This window comes from Gymnoscopelus microlampas (assembly GCF_963454915.1).
Source record: "Gymnoscopelus microlampas genome assembly, chromosome: 22".
Lineage (NCBI taxonomy): Eukaryota > Metazoa > Chordata > Actinopteri > Myctophiformes > Myctophidae > Gymnoscopelus > Gymnoscopelus microlampas.
Genome location: NC_139959.1, coordinates 17268748 through 17285014, shown reverse-complemented (window position 1 = coordinate 17285014; position 16267 = coordinate 17268748). Strand labels below are relative to the sequence as shown.

General features: G+C 42.5%; 1 protein-coding gene across 1 annotated transcript in view; it reads right to left on the bottom strand.

Moving 5' to 3' along the window:
- Positions 1-3790: 3790 nt before the first annotated feature.
- ppp1r16a (protein phosphatase 1, regulatory subunit 16A) overlaps positions 3791-16267 on the bottom strand; it is a 30691-nt gene continuing 18214 nt past the window's right edge. Inside the window, exons 4-11 of the mRNA XM_084048598.1 lie at positions 13929-14074; positions 13486-13589; positions 11450-11574; positions 11164-11289; positions 10352-10427; positions 8506-8635; positions 7173-7335; positions 3791-6534 (exon numbers count right to left, since the gene is read on the bottom strand). Coding sequence (XP_083904724.1) covers positions 5992-6534; positions 7173-7335; positions 8506-8635; positions 10352-10427; positions 11164-11289; positions 11450-11574; positions 13486-13589; positions 13929-14074 — 1413 coding nt within the window. The 3' untranslated portion in view covers positions 3791-5991. The remainder of the gene's footprint in view (positions 6535-7172; positions 7336-8505; positions 8636-10351; positions 10428-11163; positions 11290-11449; positions 11575-13485; positions 13590-13928; positions 14075-16267) is intronic.

The following is a 16267-nucleotide window of genomic DNA, read 5'->3' as shown; positions in this document are numbered from 1 at the left end:
GGAAGAGACCACTTGGCAGACCAAGGACCAGATGGGGGGATTACTGTACATCTCCACACTAGCCTTGGAACGCCTCGGATCTCCCAAGAGGAAGTTGCTAATGTTGCTCGGGAAAGGGAAGACTGGAAATCTTACCCCTGCGACCCGAATCCGGATAAGCGGTTGAAGGTGGATGGATGGATGGATGGTTATAGATCCCAGTTGTGCGTTAGTGCTGTTTGGTCTTTGCACCTAATGACCTTGATGCAATTTCAAGTCGTAGTTGAAGAAAGCAGACGGTCGGGGAAATTAGGTAGTTTTCTGCATGGGAGAAATATGGAGATTGCAGGAGATTTTATTTGTTGCACAACCATGGCTTCTTTTTTTTTTTACATGATTAACATTCCAGAAAGAGAAAGACTGTTCTAGGCTGTTAGCCTGAAATCCCTCCCAGTGAGGCCATCGGCAGGTGAATTTTCAAGCTAACAATGAGCTGGCACAGCAGCCCACCTGACCTCTGACATACAGAAATGGTACCATCTGTCAGTCAGTCTTATGGAGATAAGGTTAAAAAAAAAAGGTGAAATGTTCCTTTAAGAGAGAGGTCGTGTGGGATGTGTTTGCTGTGAGCAATTCTGACACACCAAAGACAAACATGTCCACACAGTTCAGCAATTACAGCAGGTTGTAAATGATCATCAGGCTCATATGCTTTTACTAACGGCGTATACTTTTACTTTTTTCTCGAGATGAATGGGGTACTCCTTCCCTCCCTCACTCACTCAGAGATTTCCTGAATTATAGAAGGATTTCCACCCTTGATGTGATTGTACCATAGGATTGTACACAGTGGTGGAAAAAATACTCAAATTTTGTAATGTGCAATGTAGAAATACTCTGTTACAGGTAAAAGTCCGGAATTCAAAGATTTACTTACAGTAAAAGTACAAAAGTATTGGTATCAAAATGTACTTAAAGTACCAAAAGTAGAAAGTACTCATTCTGCAGAATGTCCAATTTCACAAGTTTTCAGATGTATACAAATCTTTTGAAAATAGCAGATCTACAAGCTGAGCTTGTAGATCTGTAGAAGCTGAGCTTGTAGATCGGCTATTTTCAAATAGCCAAAGTAAATATAGGGCTGAAGTGGATACTGTATGTTTTGTAATAATAATCAAAATCAACAAAGTAACTAGTAACTAAAGTTTTCAAATGATTGTAGTGGAGTAAAAGTACAATATTTGCCTCTGAGATGTAGTGGAGTAGAAGTAAAAGTACTAAAAATGGTAAATACTCCAGTAAAGTATAAAAATACCAAAATTCAGCTCCTGTGAGGGCGCACCCACAAACAAGCTACGGAAAACCCTATTGAGTGCAGTCTGTACATGTGGCAAAGTCTGCAAGAACCAGCATGGCCTGAAGATCCACCAGGCCAAATGAAATGTTTGATGGGGAAGCAGGTGGTGCAACGCACAGGTCCAGTAGGCCTACCTGGTGAGACGCAGGAGGAGCCCGGCCAGGAGCCACCCCACAGTGCTCAGACCCTCCACGCTCCACAAGCCCCACCCTATGTCGGGCATTTAGAACAGCAACATTGCCGGGTCATGTGGCCTACAGCCAGGCATTCAGAACATCGCCGGGCCATGTGGCCTACTGCCAACAAGGAGAGACTGCACAACAGAAGAGCCATCAAAACATTGCCGACGCTGCGAAAGGGGTGCATTTCTCCTTTCCGACATGTCGCCTTTCCGACGTTGACGAACCCTATACCTAACCCTAACCCTAAGCCTAACCGCACGCGGAAGCCACTAGTCGGAGTGGTGAGATGTCGGAATGGAGAGTGAACACCCTGCGAAAGGCGTCAAGATGGCTATGGATCAAGCGGGGGGATCCTTGTGGGGGACCACACAAGCTACTAATAGACACAAGCCGGGGCCTGATCAACCCCGGCTGGGTCGCCTGGGCGAGGGTGACTGATGTTGCGACTTGCGAGACCCGAAACACCCAGTGAACCCAGGATACATCACTGATGATGTGTCTAAGTTGCACCAAAAGTGTTAATTCGAACTAGGAAATACTGACACACCAAGACAAACATGTTCAGCAACTACAGCAGGTTGTAGATGATCAGTATACTTTTACAACCCCCCTCCCCCCCTCACTCACTCACAGAGATTTCCTGAATGTATAGAAGGATTTTCACCCTTGATGTGATTGTACCATAGGATTGTACACATAACAGTTACACGCAGTGGTGGAAAGTATGTATGTACTCAAGTACTGTACTTAAGTACAATTTTGAGGTATTTGTACTTTACTTGAGTATTTCCAATTTACTTATACTCCACCACTACATCTCAGAGGCAAATATTGTACTCCACTACAATTACTTGAAAACTTTAGTTACTAGTTACTTTGTGAAACACACATTAACCACTTCAGACATGGCTATTTGAAAATAGCCAAACTCACGACATGTCGCTTTGTGATGCGTTGTGAGCTTGTAGATCTGCTATTTTCAAAGGATTTTTATTCATTTTGAAACATGTGAAATGGGATATTGTGCAGGATGAATACTTTTGCTTTTAGTTCTTAAGTATATTTTTACTCAAGTACATTTTTAATACCGGACTTTTACTTGTAACGGAGTATTTCGGTATTGATACTCTTACTTAAGTAAAACATGTGAGTACTTCTTCCATCACTGGTTACAGGTATGAAAGGTGCACACATACAGTAGATCCACAAAAACACACACACACACACACACACACACACACACACACACACACACACACACGATTGAATCCAAAACAGAAACAAGGACAGGTGATTTGCTGGATAGACAGCCAAGATGCTTGGAAAGTGTAAAGTGCAATGTTAGGGTTTACCCACAACGAGTAGACATTCCCAACATCTTCCCTGTTCATGTGCAGTCAATTTCTGTTCCCCAAATCCTTTTTGTTGAAAATAAACAACTAAAGAAACCACCTTCCCTCCTCTTTGACATAATGAATTGTTTATATATATATTTTTTTAAATATATATTTGCAGATGCTTCAGATTAGTGTTGAGGTGAGAAAAAAATCACAACAGTAACTGATGTTATGTTACTCCCCTTAGACACTTACTTGAAATACTCTGTTACAAGTAAAAGTCCCATATTCAAAATGTACTCGAGTAAAAGTAAAACAGTATCAGCATCAAAATATACTTAAAGTACCAAAAGTAAAAGTACTCAATTGTGCAGAATGCCCCATTTCACAAGTTCAGAATGTATAAAAAATCTTTTAAAAATAGCAGATCTACAAGCTCACAATAGATCTGCTACTGTATACACACACATTCACACCTAGTAGGAGCTGCTGGCTAATAATGAGCACAGTAGAGGGCTTTGTGCGTGAGACCAGGAGGAACACGTTACGTACGCATGAATTTCACAGGAACACGCCCGCTTGTCGCTACGCCTGTCAGATTGCCCACGCCCCACTACCTTAACTCTCACCTCCAAATGAAAATGAATTACTATCCGCGTGAAGAGGCCTTATACCTGGTACAGATGGAAGTTGTGTGCCTTGCTCAAGGGCAGCAAGGCACATTGACAGAACTATTGTCGAGGGAGGGTAGAGCATGTGTCACTTCACGTCTCACCTCTTACCGCCTGGTCCAGGGATTCAAAATGACAAAGTGACATGTCACAAGCTCACTTCTCTAGCTTCTGACCTTAATGTCACAATTGTGTTAGCTCCAATAATAGCCAGAGTACAAGTAATAAGTTACAATATCACACTTTAAGACCAGGTAATATAACATCATTTTACATTACAAAAAAAAAAAAAGAATCAATACAAAAATCATTAACACAAAACATGACAAACATTTTTCTTTTATACAGACGTCAGTACAAATCATAAACAGGCAAAATTTGGAATGTGACCAGGAAAGAAAAAGAGTGCATCATCATCAGTGTGTCAGTTGGTTATCCATATGGAGTAATACCTGATTTATACTTAGTTGCACACCGGTGTCTCGCACCAAGTGTTTCACAACACATGCGTTGTAAATCTATTTTCAATGCAAGCATGATGCACAACCAAATAAAAATCAGGGGCTAATTCGCACTTTGTCGCATGACCCTGCTCTAACACTATCATTTGAAAAAATACATTTTGTTCATTTTTGTCAAAAGAATCATGCGATAAAGTATATAGATCACTGGATCTCAACGTCGGGTCCTGAGACCACCAGCGGGTCTAAACAGACCCTTAGAGGTCTGTAACTCGGAAAGCGTATACAAATAGAAACAAATGGACCCGTAAACAGTGAGAATTGTACAGTGTAAATTGGGTTTCCCAAAGATTAAAGAATTGCTCCATTTGTACCCTCTCAGAGTTACAGACCCTTAAGGGTCCATTTGGACCCCATGGACGTTGAGTGGTATAGATTAAGCCTCAGGGCCAGTTCAGACAGCCAGGGTGCAATTTAGCAGCTGAGGGGGTCTTTTTGTATTATGTTCTCAATGTGAGTGAGGCTTTTTGCTGACTCCTTGCTCTACCCCACCTCCATGTGGAACTTTGTGCAAAGTCTGCCAAATCTAAGGCACCAATACTTGACAAGCTTGTCATTATGTCTACTTGGTTTGACAGTGACATGTATGTATAATGTTGTGAATCTTTGATAACATCTGTCACACTTGAGATGTTTTGTGCCGAAGGTTACCAGCGATACAGCTTGAGCAACCTCAACAGACGGGATAAATAATTTGATTCTAAGCCTTAGCCATAGGACACAGGAAATAAACATATCAACAGAAATGCCAACAGAGCTTATCTTGACGGTTTGAACACTGAACAAACATTTCAATATAGAATCTGTCAAAAATAATTTAGAGATAAACCCTTCATTAATAAATTGCGCCATTAACAATCAAAATGTAGACTTTTATTAGTCCTGAATCAGTTCTTATTTAAATAAACAAAACCAACATAATATCCAACTACATGTAATATCAGGCAGATCAAGCATGTAAATGCTACTACTTTACATCTGTGTGTAAATGTGATGCAAATGCAGACCAACTAGAAACTGAAACTATCATCTCTCAGGAATCTCTCAACCATCCTACCCATTTCTGTAATAAATAGGATAAATAAATGAAGATCAGGTACCTTTTGTATCAGTCATTTACAAAAATAACCAACCTTCATCCCTGCTTTAATTAACTTCAATTTCTGGATGTAGAGTTTACAGTATATACACATCCCTCTAATTACATTCAGTCAATCATAAACTGCAAACCTCATTCATTTGGTCTGATTGTCAACTCAAAAAAATGCAAAACAACTCGACTCTTGACACTTTTAAAATGAAAATGATGCCAATTCAGAGAGGGGAAATGATCATCAAAATGGTCAAAGAACAAACTTAATATTTGCTGAAATGCAGCACAGGCCAAACTTTCAGTAGCATGTGATAAGAAATGTGGCAATTCTCTTGAAGAGAAATGAAACACAAAACAAAAGAAAAAGAAAAAAGCTGTTCAGAAGAATGTCTGTTTCAAAAATGTTTTGCCACTTTAGAGACGTTCTCAAAGTGGAGTCCTGAGACCCCCAGAGGTCCTTGAGAGGGTTCCAGGTGGTCCCTAGCAAAATAAGTTATTTTAGCATGAAATACAGTTGAACCACTTTAAGCCGATATATATCGGCTAATTGAAAATAGCTGATCTACAAGCTCACAACGTGTCGCCACATGGCACGTTGTGAGCTTGTAGATGTACTATTTTCCAACAATCTTGTTTTTTTGTAATATTCTTTGAAACATTTTAAGAACACAAATATTGTATGGGGGTACCTGGCACAAATTATTTTCAGATGGGGCTCTATGGCCAAATAGATATTAATTTAGGGGTCCTTGACATGAAAAAGTTTCAGAATCACTGCTTTAGAGTATAAAGCATTTGTGAACATGGGTTCTTTGTGTTTGTGTGTAAAGGGTGAGTTTGTTACGGTGCGTCTACATGAGTCCACAGCAGGGCTCCTTGGTGTTGGGAGTGTCCTCCTCGGGGGCTCGCAGTTTCAACAGTGGAGGGTCTCCACTGGCTGGAGTGAAGTACACCACGCTGGGGGTGGCCACCCGCTCAGTGCTGGCAGTGCTTAGGATGTCCTGTGGGGTCTGAGGCGGCGGCGTCACCCCCTCGCCCCCCTGTGGTACGGAAGGCTCCTCCTCTGGGGGAGGGGCTAAGGGCGGAGGCGGCGCCGGGTACTTGTTGAGCTTGGCGGCTGCCCGCTGGCGCTTCAGGTCGGCCAGGGTGTGGTGGGATTTCTCCCGGCTCATGTTGTCCGACCCGCCTCCCTCTCCGGCGAGAGAACCGGACGCCGACGCAGAACACAGCTCGTAGGAGGCGCTGCGCTCCGACAGGCCTCCGCCCACCCACAGCTCCCCGGGGACGGCGGAGGCCAGCGATACATCCGTCGCTCCGTTCCCCAGGGTGGACGAAATCTTCCTCTCCGATAACCCTCCGTCCTCCAGGCGAGACATGGCTCCGGCACTAGCAACCTGGAGATGGTGGAGAGCATTCAACATGATCGGGCCAGATCAAAGCAGCAGGGTAGAATGTTTTAAACCAGTGGTTCTCCAGTGGATCCGGGGACCCCCAGTGGTCCTTGAGGGGTTTCAGGCAGACACCAGTAAACAGTTTTTAACTCTTTGACTGCGAATGACGAGATTTCTTGTCAATTTTTGCTAAGGTGCAGACCGCCAATGACGAGAATGACGGGATTTTCGAAAAATCACTGGCAGTGGCTTAGCAAACAATGTTTTATTATATGGCAGTCAAAGAGTTAACAGTTAAACCTCTGCATTTTCCATCTACTTCAAAAAATCTTCTCTCATGGGAGTCCCTGGGACAAATATTTTCAGATATTTCAGTCCACAGCCAAATACATCATTTTGGGGGTGCTTGACGTGAAAATGTTTGAGAACCACCGTTTAAAACATCTGGAACCAGCAGATATACATAACTTTGTCTCAATATATTTTTACCTGTTAAATAAGGGCTATAATAATAATAATAGCTAACTTATAGCGAAGACTTTTCAATATTTTGTCTACAGGGCAACAGTTCTAAACCAGACGTTCAAAGGTTGGAACATTCAGGGAGGCTGTGTCGTGGTGTCACTGTGTCACACACTGACCATGGTGGCGTGCTGGTGCAGCTCGTTGTCCGTCTGTCTGTCCTCGTCGTCGTCCTGTGGCTCGGGCTGCCGGCCGCGCTCCTTCCACACCATGGCCTCCTTGTGATGCTCCCGCCGGTACAGACTGGAGCGCTCGTTGACGCTCACACGCCGCACCACCTTACTGCATAATGCATTAGAGACATGCTGTTGTTATCATCAGGGACATGAGGAGGCAACTGATACTTACAATTGTAAAAGAAAAAGTGGTTCCCAACCTTTTCTGGATCAGGGCCCACTTGAAAATCTGGAAAGCGTTCGCAGCCCACACGACCCACCCATCTGATCACTTCTGACGGTAGCTTTCGGCTGCCGTCTTAAGTGGTCAGAAGTGGTCAGATGGATGAGTCATGTGCATTTTCAGAGCGTGTTTAATTTAATGATCAAACGATCAATTGTGTTCCGGCTTGGATCAATGGAACTAATGTGGTATACTTCCAAGTCATTTGCATCATAATGAAAACTAATTTGTCAAGCTTTCAAATAAAAAAATACCATGAAATTATTTTTGACATTGCTTTTTTTATGTTAATAATATTATCATTAACATCTTAGTGTTTCGCCAATGATTTGGGCACCCACTTGCAATATCCTCACGGCCCACCAGTAGGCCCCGGATCACAGGTTGGGAATCGCTGAACTATATCGATGGAACCAAATGTTAAAAAACACTGGTGACGTCTATCCTCACCCACGTCTCTCCTCACCCACTTGAAGTGTCCCTGAGCAAGACACTTAACCCTTAGGCTAAGGGGCCGTGCCCACATAGAACTCCTTTTGAGTTGGCAGTGCCAGTCTTCCATGTATTTCTAAGGTAAAGACACGCTGGTGCACTCCTCTTCCCAGCACAGACCATCACGCTTCAGCCCAGCGTTTTTTGGTGCAGTGCCCTGGGCGTTGAAGCTGGAAATACTTCAACTTTTGGAAAGGAGCGCCGGTCATTTCATCCTCCTGATTCTATGCAACAACCCGGTAATTTAAAACCTGAGGTTGAATCATTACTACAACCACGAGTCCATGTTTACTTTGTTTCAGCAAAGCTATTTGTGCTAATAACACTTCAATGGTTGACAGGTTGGAACAGTGCGGGCATCGAGCTGTGTGCGAACACTATGGACATGATATCCAAAGCGCTCCTCAGCTCAAAAGGCGTTCTCAGTGGACATGGCGCCTAAATACTCCCCCACAAACTACTCATCATGACCATCTGAGCAGCCATCAGCTACAGTAGGTGAAGCTGAAACCGAATTTAATAAGGTCTACCAAAAACAATTGCCCTGTCCCTCCTCCTCACCCTCGGCTTCCGGCACTAGAGGCTCGTCTCTGCAGGGTTCCTTTCTGTCGGTCCTGGCTCTTCATAATGGCATCGTGTTTGTGCTTCAGGTCCATCAGTCTGGCTCTCACCTCCTCGTCAGCGCACACATCTGATGAGCAAATCACAACGACACATTGTTGATGTTTATTTGGTTTGCTGTTGTTTGGTGTCAGCGTGATGGCACTAGAAGAAGATTCTTCTTTAAAATGCGTGTGAATAATATTTTTTGTGTATTTTTTAATTCATTTTAAATATTTCTTTAATAATACATATATTCTACTGTGTATACTTTATTTAATTTAATTTTTTTGACTTGTTTTCATTTTTCATTGCAATTGTGTCTTATTTGTTTGTATTGTCCTTTGTGTTAATGGTACAATAAGATACCAGGGTTGTGGCTCTTTCGGAGCGTGAACTTTGGGGGGTGGGAGGGGTAACATACATTCACTGTTTTTGTATGCCTTTTGTTATTGACTTGTATGTGAAAATATAAAATAAAAAAAACTTTAAAAAAAAGAAAAAAATGCGTGTGAATAGATCCTGTAAGGGATGAGGATAGGTTGTGCTGAGTGTGCGTTTTGGATGTAATTTTGCTAGAAATTGTGTCTGGTTTGACACAACCTTTGACACAATCCTGTTTCTGGTTCCACATGATTTTTGACCCGGAGGTAAAAAAAATATTTCTCCCCATAGCAGGCTCTACAGTATTAGAGCTCAGTGGTAAGAATTCAGCATTTGCACACGAGACCCGGGTTTAAATCTGGGGTAGAACAGAAAAGTTACTGTCGTCTCACATTTATTTACATTTCTTTCCTGCCCTGGATCTGAAAAGTGTTGCCAAAGTTGTTGTTTTTTAATTGTCACATGCACTTACAGTACAGCTGTGCCAACATTGCAGGCAGTAGAATTCATGTACTTAGAGAGAATTTCACTGCAGTGTTAACACAGCTGTATTGTAAGTGCATGTCGTCGCTGTCGGGCAGAAACTTCTTATCTCTATATTTTAACTTTTTATGTTTTTTCGTTATTTAATACCCTACTTTGTCATACTACAGTGGCACACAAATGTAGCAAAAATAGTCCATCTACAAGCTCAAAACGCATAATGAATTCACGATGTGATGTGTTTTGAGCTTGTATGATTGGCTATTTTTGCTATTTTTGAATTTGAATCCTGTAAAATAACCGTTTTGGACAACAATGTGATAATAGAAAACCTAGAACCTTGATTCTCTCGCTGCATGTTCAAGGCCGATAACTGTATCTCTTTGCTGAATTTGAAACAGTGTTATAAGACGAACACCATAAGAGCACAGTGTGTGTGTGTGTGTGTGTGTGTGTGTGTGTGTGTGTGTGTGTGTGTGTGTGTGTGTGTGTGTGTGTGTGTGTGTGTGTGTGTGTGTGTGTGTGTGCGTGTGTGTGTGTGTGTGTGAGAGACATACAGTACAAACATCCTGCAACTCTCCTGGTAGGGATTTATTATGATACAAAGTCTTAAATTATTTCATTGATAACAACAATCAAATAGCTATTTTCGTTGGAAATAAGCCTGTGTTTTCACTTGAATATAGACCTATTATAGTTTTGTACACTAGCATGTACAATCAGTGTATTATTAAGCTTATGCAATTTGATGATGATATCAACATCCAAATGTTTTGAAAATGCGCTGGGGGTCGTATACATCTAGTATACGACCCCCAGCGCTCGGGAACCCTGCTGTCATCCTCCTGCTGTATTTGGGCCTTTAGGTGTACACTTACACAAATGAGGCTAAAGTGGGTTTAGGTCTCTAAATACTATATAGCAGGGGTGTCAGACCTACCTAGAGGAGTCTCCTCCAGGACAGACTTGGTGTTGAGACTGGCCCCATGAGCAACCAACAGCTCCACCATCTGGATCTACACAAAAAATACAACAATGTCATGGACTGGTTATGTACAGTAAGAACACCAATATTTTAAACACAATATGGACCATATTGTGGTCATATCGTGTTTAGTCTTGCACCATTGGAAACACTGGTCACAGAATAAACATAACAACCTTGTACCTGTATGAGTAGTGACAAATAAAACTTTCTTTCATTCTTTATTCCAATAATTATCTTTTCTTTTATATTTAAAAAAAACCTCCTATGTATGGATAGATGGTGTAAATTGGTGTTTATTTACAAACACTGAATACAATGGTGCTTGTGCGTACTTGTATGGTGCCGCTCTGTTATTTGGACACCAATATCAAATAAAACAAACTAACTAAATGAGTTTCTCTCCGTGAAGAACCACTGGCAACAACCTGATTGTCTCATTTCTGTTTCTGCTGCACAACAGACACATTTTCAAAATCCTCATGCACAGACACAGACCTGCTTACAGGTACATGGATATTCAAAATCTAAGGCACGGGTTCCAAAAGTGGGGTCCCTTCTACGGGGTCCCCAGCAATGTTAGTTAATATAGCATCAACAATCGGTTTCACCCTATTTCATATTTAGGTCATTTCATACGATCTACAAGCTCTTTTTTTGGGGGGGAAAATGTGGAATAATGTAGAATTCCTTTTAACACAAATCTTCTCTTATGGGGTTCCCTGGCATACTGCTCTTAGGGACAACAAGTTGAATGTCGAACTAACCTGTCCCCAGCAGGCTGCGGCGTGCAGAGGCGTCCAGCCATCAGCGTCCTTCACCTCCACTTCGCCCTTGTGCTCCAGCAGGAGCTCCGCCACAGTCGTGTAGCCGTTAGCCGCTGCTATGTGGAGCTGGACAAGACATGTGCACGTGCACGCACACAAATACGACTGAATATATACGAATCCTTACAATACAATCAAGAGTTAAAATACTTGTTGATGATACCGGATGCATTTGATGCTGCCTGTTGTTTACAAATACAATGCATTCCCTTGTGCCTCTACTCACCAGAGATGCTCCGTTATTGTCCTGAGCATTTACGTCCGCTCCACTCTCAACCTGAGCCCCGATATCTGTTAACATCTCCGTCTCTTTAGCCCCACGGCACTCATCTATACGGTCCTGCGTTATCCCTACACAGACAGAAAGACAGAACACACACACACACACGCACAAAGTTAATACTCTGGCCGCAAGATGCCACCAGCCTTTGTTTCCATGCTTCATTTTTGCTATTCTACTCGATGGTATTTGGGATGGCTCAGGGTAGAGGACAGAGTACAGGAACTTGCAATGGGCCTGGTCTTCAAGATACTCAAGGGACCAGTGCCCATGTACCTGTTTGACTACTTTAAAAAAGTGAGAAATGTCCACGGGCACAACGCCAGAGGGAGCGCCACTGATCTCATTCCCCCCAGATTCGGCACAAACATGGGGATGAATTCATTCTAAAGTTATACCACCAGCCATCAAAAAGTGTAACTCCCTACCCTCCTTCAAAACCACTATAAAAGAGCACCGGTCTGCCATTTGCAAATGGACGTAGACAAGTGTTCTAGCTTGCCAAAAGAAATGACCGCCCAATGTTTTCTGTGAATATACTTTTACTGCTCCTAGTATTGATGAACTCTTTATAGTTATGTCTTGATTAATTGAATACACAGGACCACAATGGAAACAAGGCCTCAGGGCTTTTTGTGTTATCCTTTTAGCATTATGGTATAACTGTACCTCTGTACCATTTGCAAACTGTTAACAAAGTCAAATCAATCAGTCAATCAAAAAGTCCTCACTGTGTTAAAGGGATAGTTCACCCAAACGTTTTTTTCCTATTGATTAGTCACCCCATGGACACTTGAATTCATGGATATTTTCTTGTTTTTGTCGCATTCCTAAGCCATGGGTGGGCCGTGAGGATATTGCAAGCTCCATGGGGTGACTAATCGATATAAAGAATGTCATTTTGGGGGTGAACTACCCCTTTAAGTCTGATCTTAGTCCACCGGCTCATCCTAGGATTTATTTCTGGATCACTGTGGAGCAACAAGCCAGTGTTGTGCCTTCTCACTGGGAGGTGTGCACAGACCCCCACATGAAACATTGTCTTTTGCCTTTCTTGTTCTCCAACGTCCCCCTTTCAGTAATTGGTCCAATTCATAAGGTTGGTTATAACACGAGTGTAGGCATGGTTTTATTCATTCAATTGGACACTTTTGAGGAAAGACTAGTGCAAGAAGGCAGATATCCTTACGGATACTTTTCTACTAAATGTAGCTGTGGGTATGTGTGGTGAACTCTGGTTACTGGGTTGTTTTGCGCCTTCACAACTATCATAAATCTAAAGTGTTTGTTCCAGGGAAGTAGTGCAGCTCTGCCTGGCAGTCGAGTGGGCATGGAGCGATAAAATGACGTGGATGTTTTAAGAAACCACAGAGTAAGTACATAAACATGCAAGACATTTGGCTCAAGTACCTTTATTGCTCCGACTTTTAATCTGCCCTGATGAAGGCTCTGGCCAAAACCCATTAGTGGCAGGAAGACTAATAAAGAAATGCGTACTTGAGCCAACCGTCTTGCAAGTTTATTTACATTTGGAGTGCCGCTATTTCCACCTCTGTGTTTTTTTTTCAGTGTAGTATTGACTGTAGCCGAGTAAGTACGGCCAAGGAGGCAAACAGAGGAAGCACACCTGCTACATATTCAGGCATAATGTGGATGTATTCCTATTGAGAATACTGGCGATGTACTGTATGTGTTTTAGACATGTTGGCATGTGGTTCAGAACGGCGAAGCGTATTTAGGGGCCGTGTTGTCCACCAAGACGTTTTTTTTCCCCCCTGAGCACAGTGTATGTTTTTAATTGTTATAACGGAAGCACCACGTTTGTTGGAACTCCAGCGGTGTGATGAGGCGCTGAACGTCTGTTTTGCGCGCTGAAATACTTTACACTCAGTGTTTGGAAGCGTTTTTCGGCGAATGCCTTGGCGTTTTCAGCTGGGAAAAAAACACACAGCCTTAGCGAGGGTACAGCCTGTTTTACTGACCCTGTTCAGCCATAACTATCTCCAACAGCTCCAGAGTGGCCTCGTCCTCACAGAGGTCATACGGCATGTTGCCATCGGCATTGACAGCCAGCAGGTCAGCCCCACTGAGAACACACACACACACACACACACACACACACACACACACACACACACACACACACACACACACACACACACACACACACACACACACACACACACACACACACACACACACACACACACACACACACACTATTAGGGTAGTACTCAAGCAGTAGCAGTAATGTATATTCCTCACAAGACATTTTGAAAGTCAAATTGCAGCCACATTTGCATTGTGTATGTAAACTAGATACTCCAAAAAGACTCCCCGTTTACAGCGGAAAGAAAAAGAAAGAAAGCAAGAAAGAAAGAAAGAAGGTTCAAGAAAGAACTGTATGAAGTTGATGAACACTCACGCTTGCACGAGGAGCTGCACTAGCCCTGTGTGTCCACAGGTGGCAGCAGCATGCAGCGGTGTCCACAGCTCACTGTCACAGGCATTGACAGTGGCACCTGCATCCAGCAGGCACTGCACCACCTCCACAAAGTCATCAATACAGCACTGACCAGAGAAAGACATATGTGACTGCAGTGCACATGTAATGTTCATATACGTACAGATGAGGCAGACAGACTATTGAAAATAGTAGATCTACAAGCTCACAACTCAATTGCGATGCGTTGTGAGTGTTGTGAGTGATACGTAGGGTTAAAGTGGTTTAACGGATTTTTATACTATATTAACACATTTTGCAGGGGACCCCCTGGAACCCCCACAAGGAACCCTGGGGGTCCCCAGACCCAACTTTGAGAACCACTGTGCTAAATGCATCACACATCCAGCCCTTTGCCGTGGAAACATGAGTTTTCATAGGGAAAAGTCCACTGCTTCGAAGCACCACGTTTGTGTGAGTGTTGCTAACTCTAACAGTATTGTTCCTTTGGCAGTTAAGGTGTTAAACATCAGGCGTTAAGACGTCCTTAAAAGGGAGCGTTCCGTTTTTTTATATATTTGAGTTTGATATCATACATGCCAGAGATTCTTGTCAAATAGTTGAAAACCGTTTTTTCACCCCATTACGGTTACTGAGAAATGTCCACTGGAATCTTGTCAAAAAATGTTGTGGTGATGCTAATGGCATAATGAATGGGGTCAGCTAACCAGTAGATGTACTGGACAACAACCTTGTTATGTGCATATCAATCCCCCCCCCTTAAAAAACGGAACTATCCCTTTAACCCATTCAATCTGAGAACATCATCATTTTAGATTTTAGCTATATGTAAAGGAAGTATTCGCAAATCCACTTCAGATGCAGGTGAGTTGGACAGTGAAAACTGAAGCAAGCATGAAAAAATATTCTCATGAACAAAAAGTCTTGCACACTGCTCTTTCTCAGCAGCCTCTTTTATTCAAATTGACACATTGTCAATTTGAATAAAAGAGGCTGCTGAGCAAGAGATTCAAATCTTTGAATATAAATTTTTTAAAGCAAACATTCGTAACTCAAATCTTTGCTTCTGGTGGGGGTCCCTGGAACTAAATATTTTGAGATGGGGGTCGTGGCCAAATACATATAATTTTGGGTGGTCCTTGACATGAAAAAGTTTGAGCACCACTGATATTATAGCAACATGCGTTTTTCAGAAACCCATTTGTAGATGTGTTCCCGGATTGAATGGGTTAATAAATTAAGGTCTGGAACTGTGTCATTTTTAGATTTGAGCTAAAAAGCCTTATTTTACACTTTGGGCTATTCAAAAATAGCAGATATACAAGCTCATAGCGAGCTTGTATATCTGCTATTTTTGAAAAATCGTTAAAATGTGTGCAAATCTTTGAATATATATATTTTTAAAGCGAACATTTTTAACTCAAATCTTTGCTTCTGGGGGTCCCTGGAACAAAATATTTTGATGGGGGTCCGTGGCCAAATACATATAATTTTGGGGGTCCTTGACATGAAAAAGATTGAGCACCACTGATATAGAAACAAACGTTTTTCAGAAAACTGTTGAGATTTAGGAGATCGATTTAGAATCGGCTTCAGGTCTCAATGGGTTAATACATTCAACATGGTAGTGCTGTGAAGGGGTTCCCTCTAAATCTGCCTTCAGACCAGAGAACAGGAATGTAAGCAGGCAGCCGGCCTGGCCTGGCCCTCTGACTAACATTGTGGGAATGCATCTGTGTGTTCATGTGAACGCACTTCAGATAAGTACAAGGCCGAGACAAAATAAAAAGGGCAAACAGCACTTAGTGTGCTCAAAGCCATGACCGCCTCACAACATAAACACACGCTGCACAAAAGGTGACCTGCCTCCCTCAGTCACTATTGTTACCGTTAAACTGTGCGGGTAGCGGCGTCCCGCATGTATGCGTTTGATGCATGAATGGTGCATTTGTGTACATTTGATACTGAGAGTCAAGAGTGTAAATGCCAACTTCTGATGTGTGTGTGTGTGTGTGTGTGTGTGTGTGTGTGTGTGTGTGTGTGTGTGTGTGTGTGTGTGTGTGTGTGTGTGTGTGTGTGTGTGTGTGTGTGTGTGTGTGTGTGTGTGTGTGTGTGTGTGTAGTCGAATTTGAGAAATATTGTTCTGGTCCTCACAAGATAAATTGGGGTTTTATGGTTTAAAACGATTTGGGGAGTTAGCTTTATCATTAGGAAAAGATTCTGGTTGGGGTTAGGATTAGGATTAGACATTTAGAGGTTAGGTTTAGGGGTTGGGGTTGGAGTTATGCCTGATTTATACT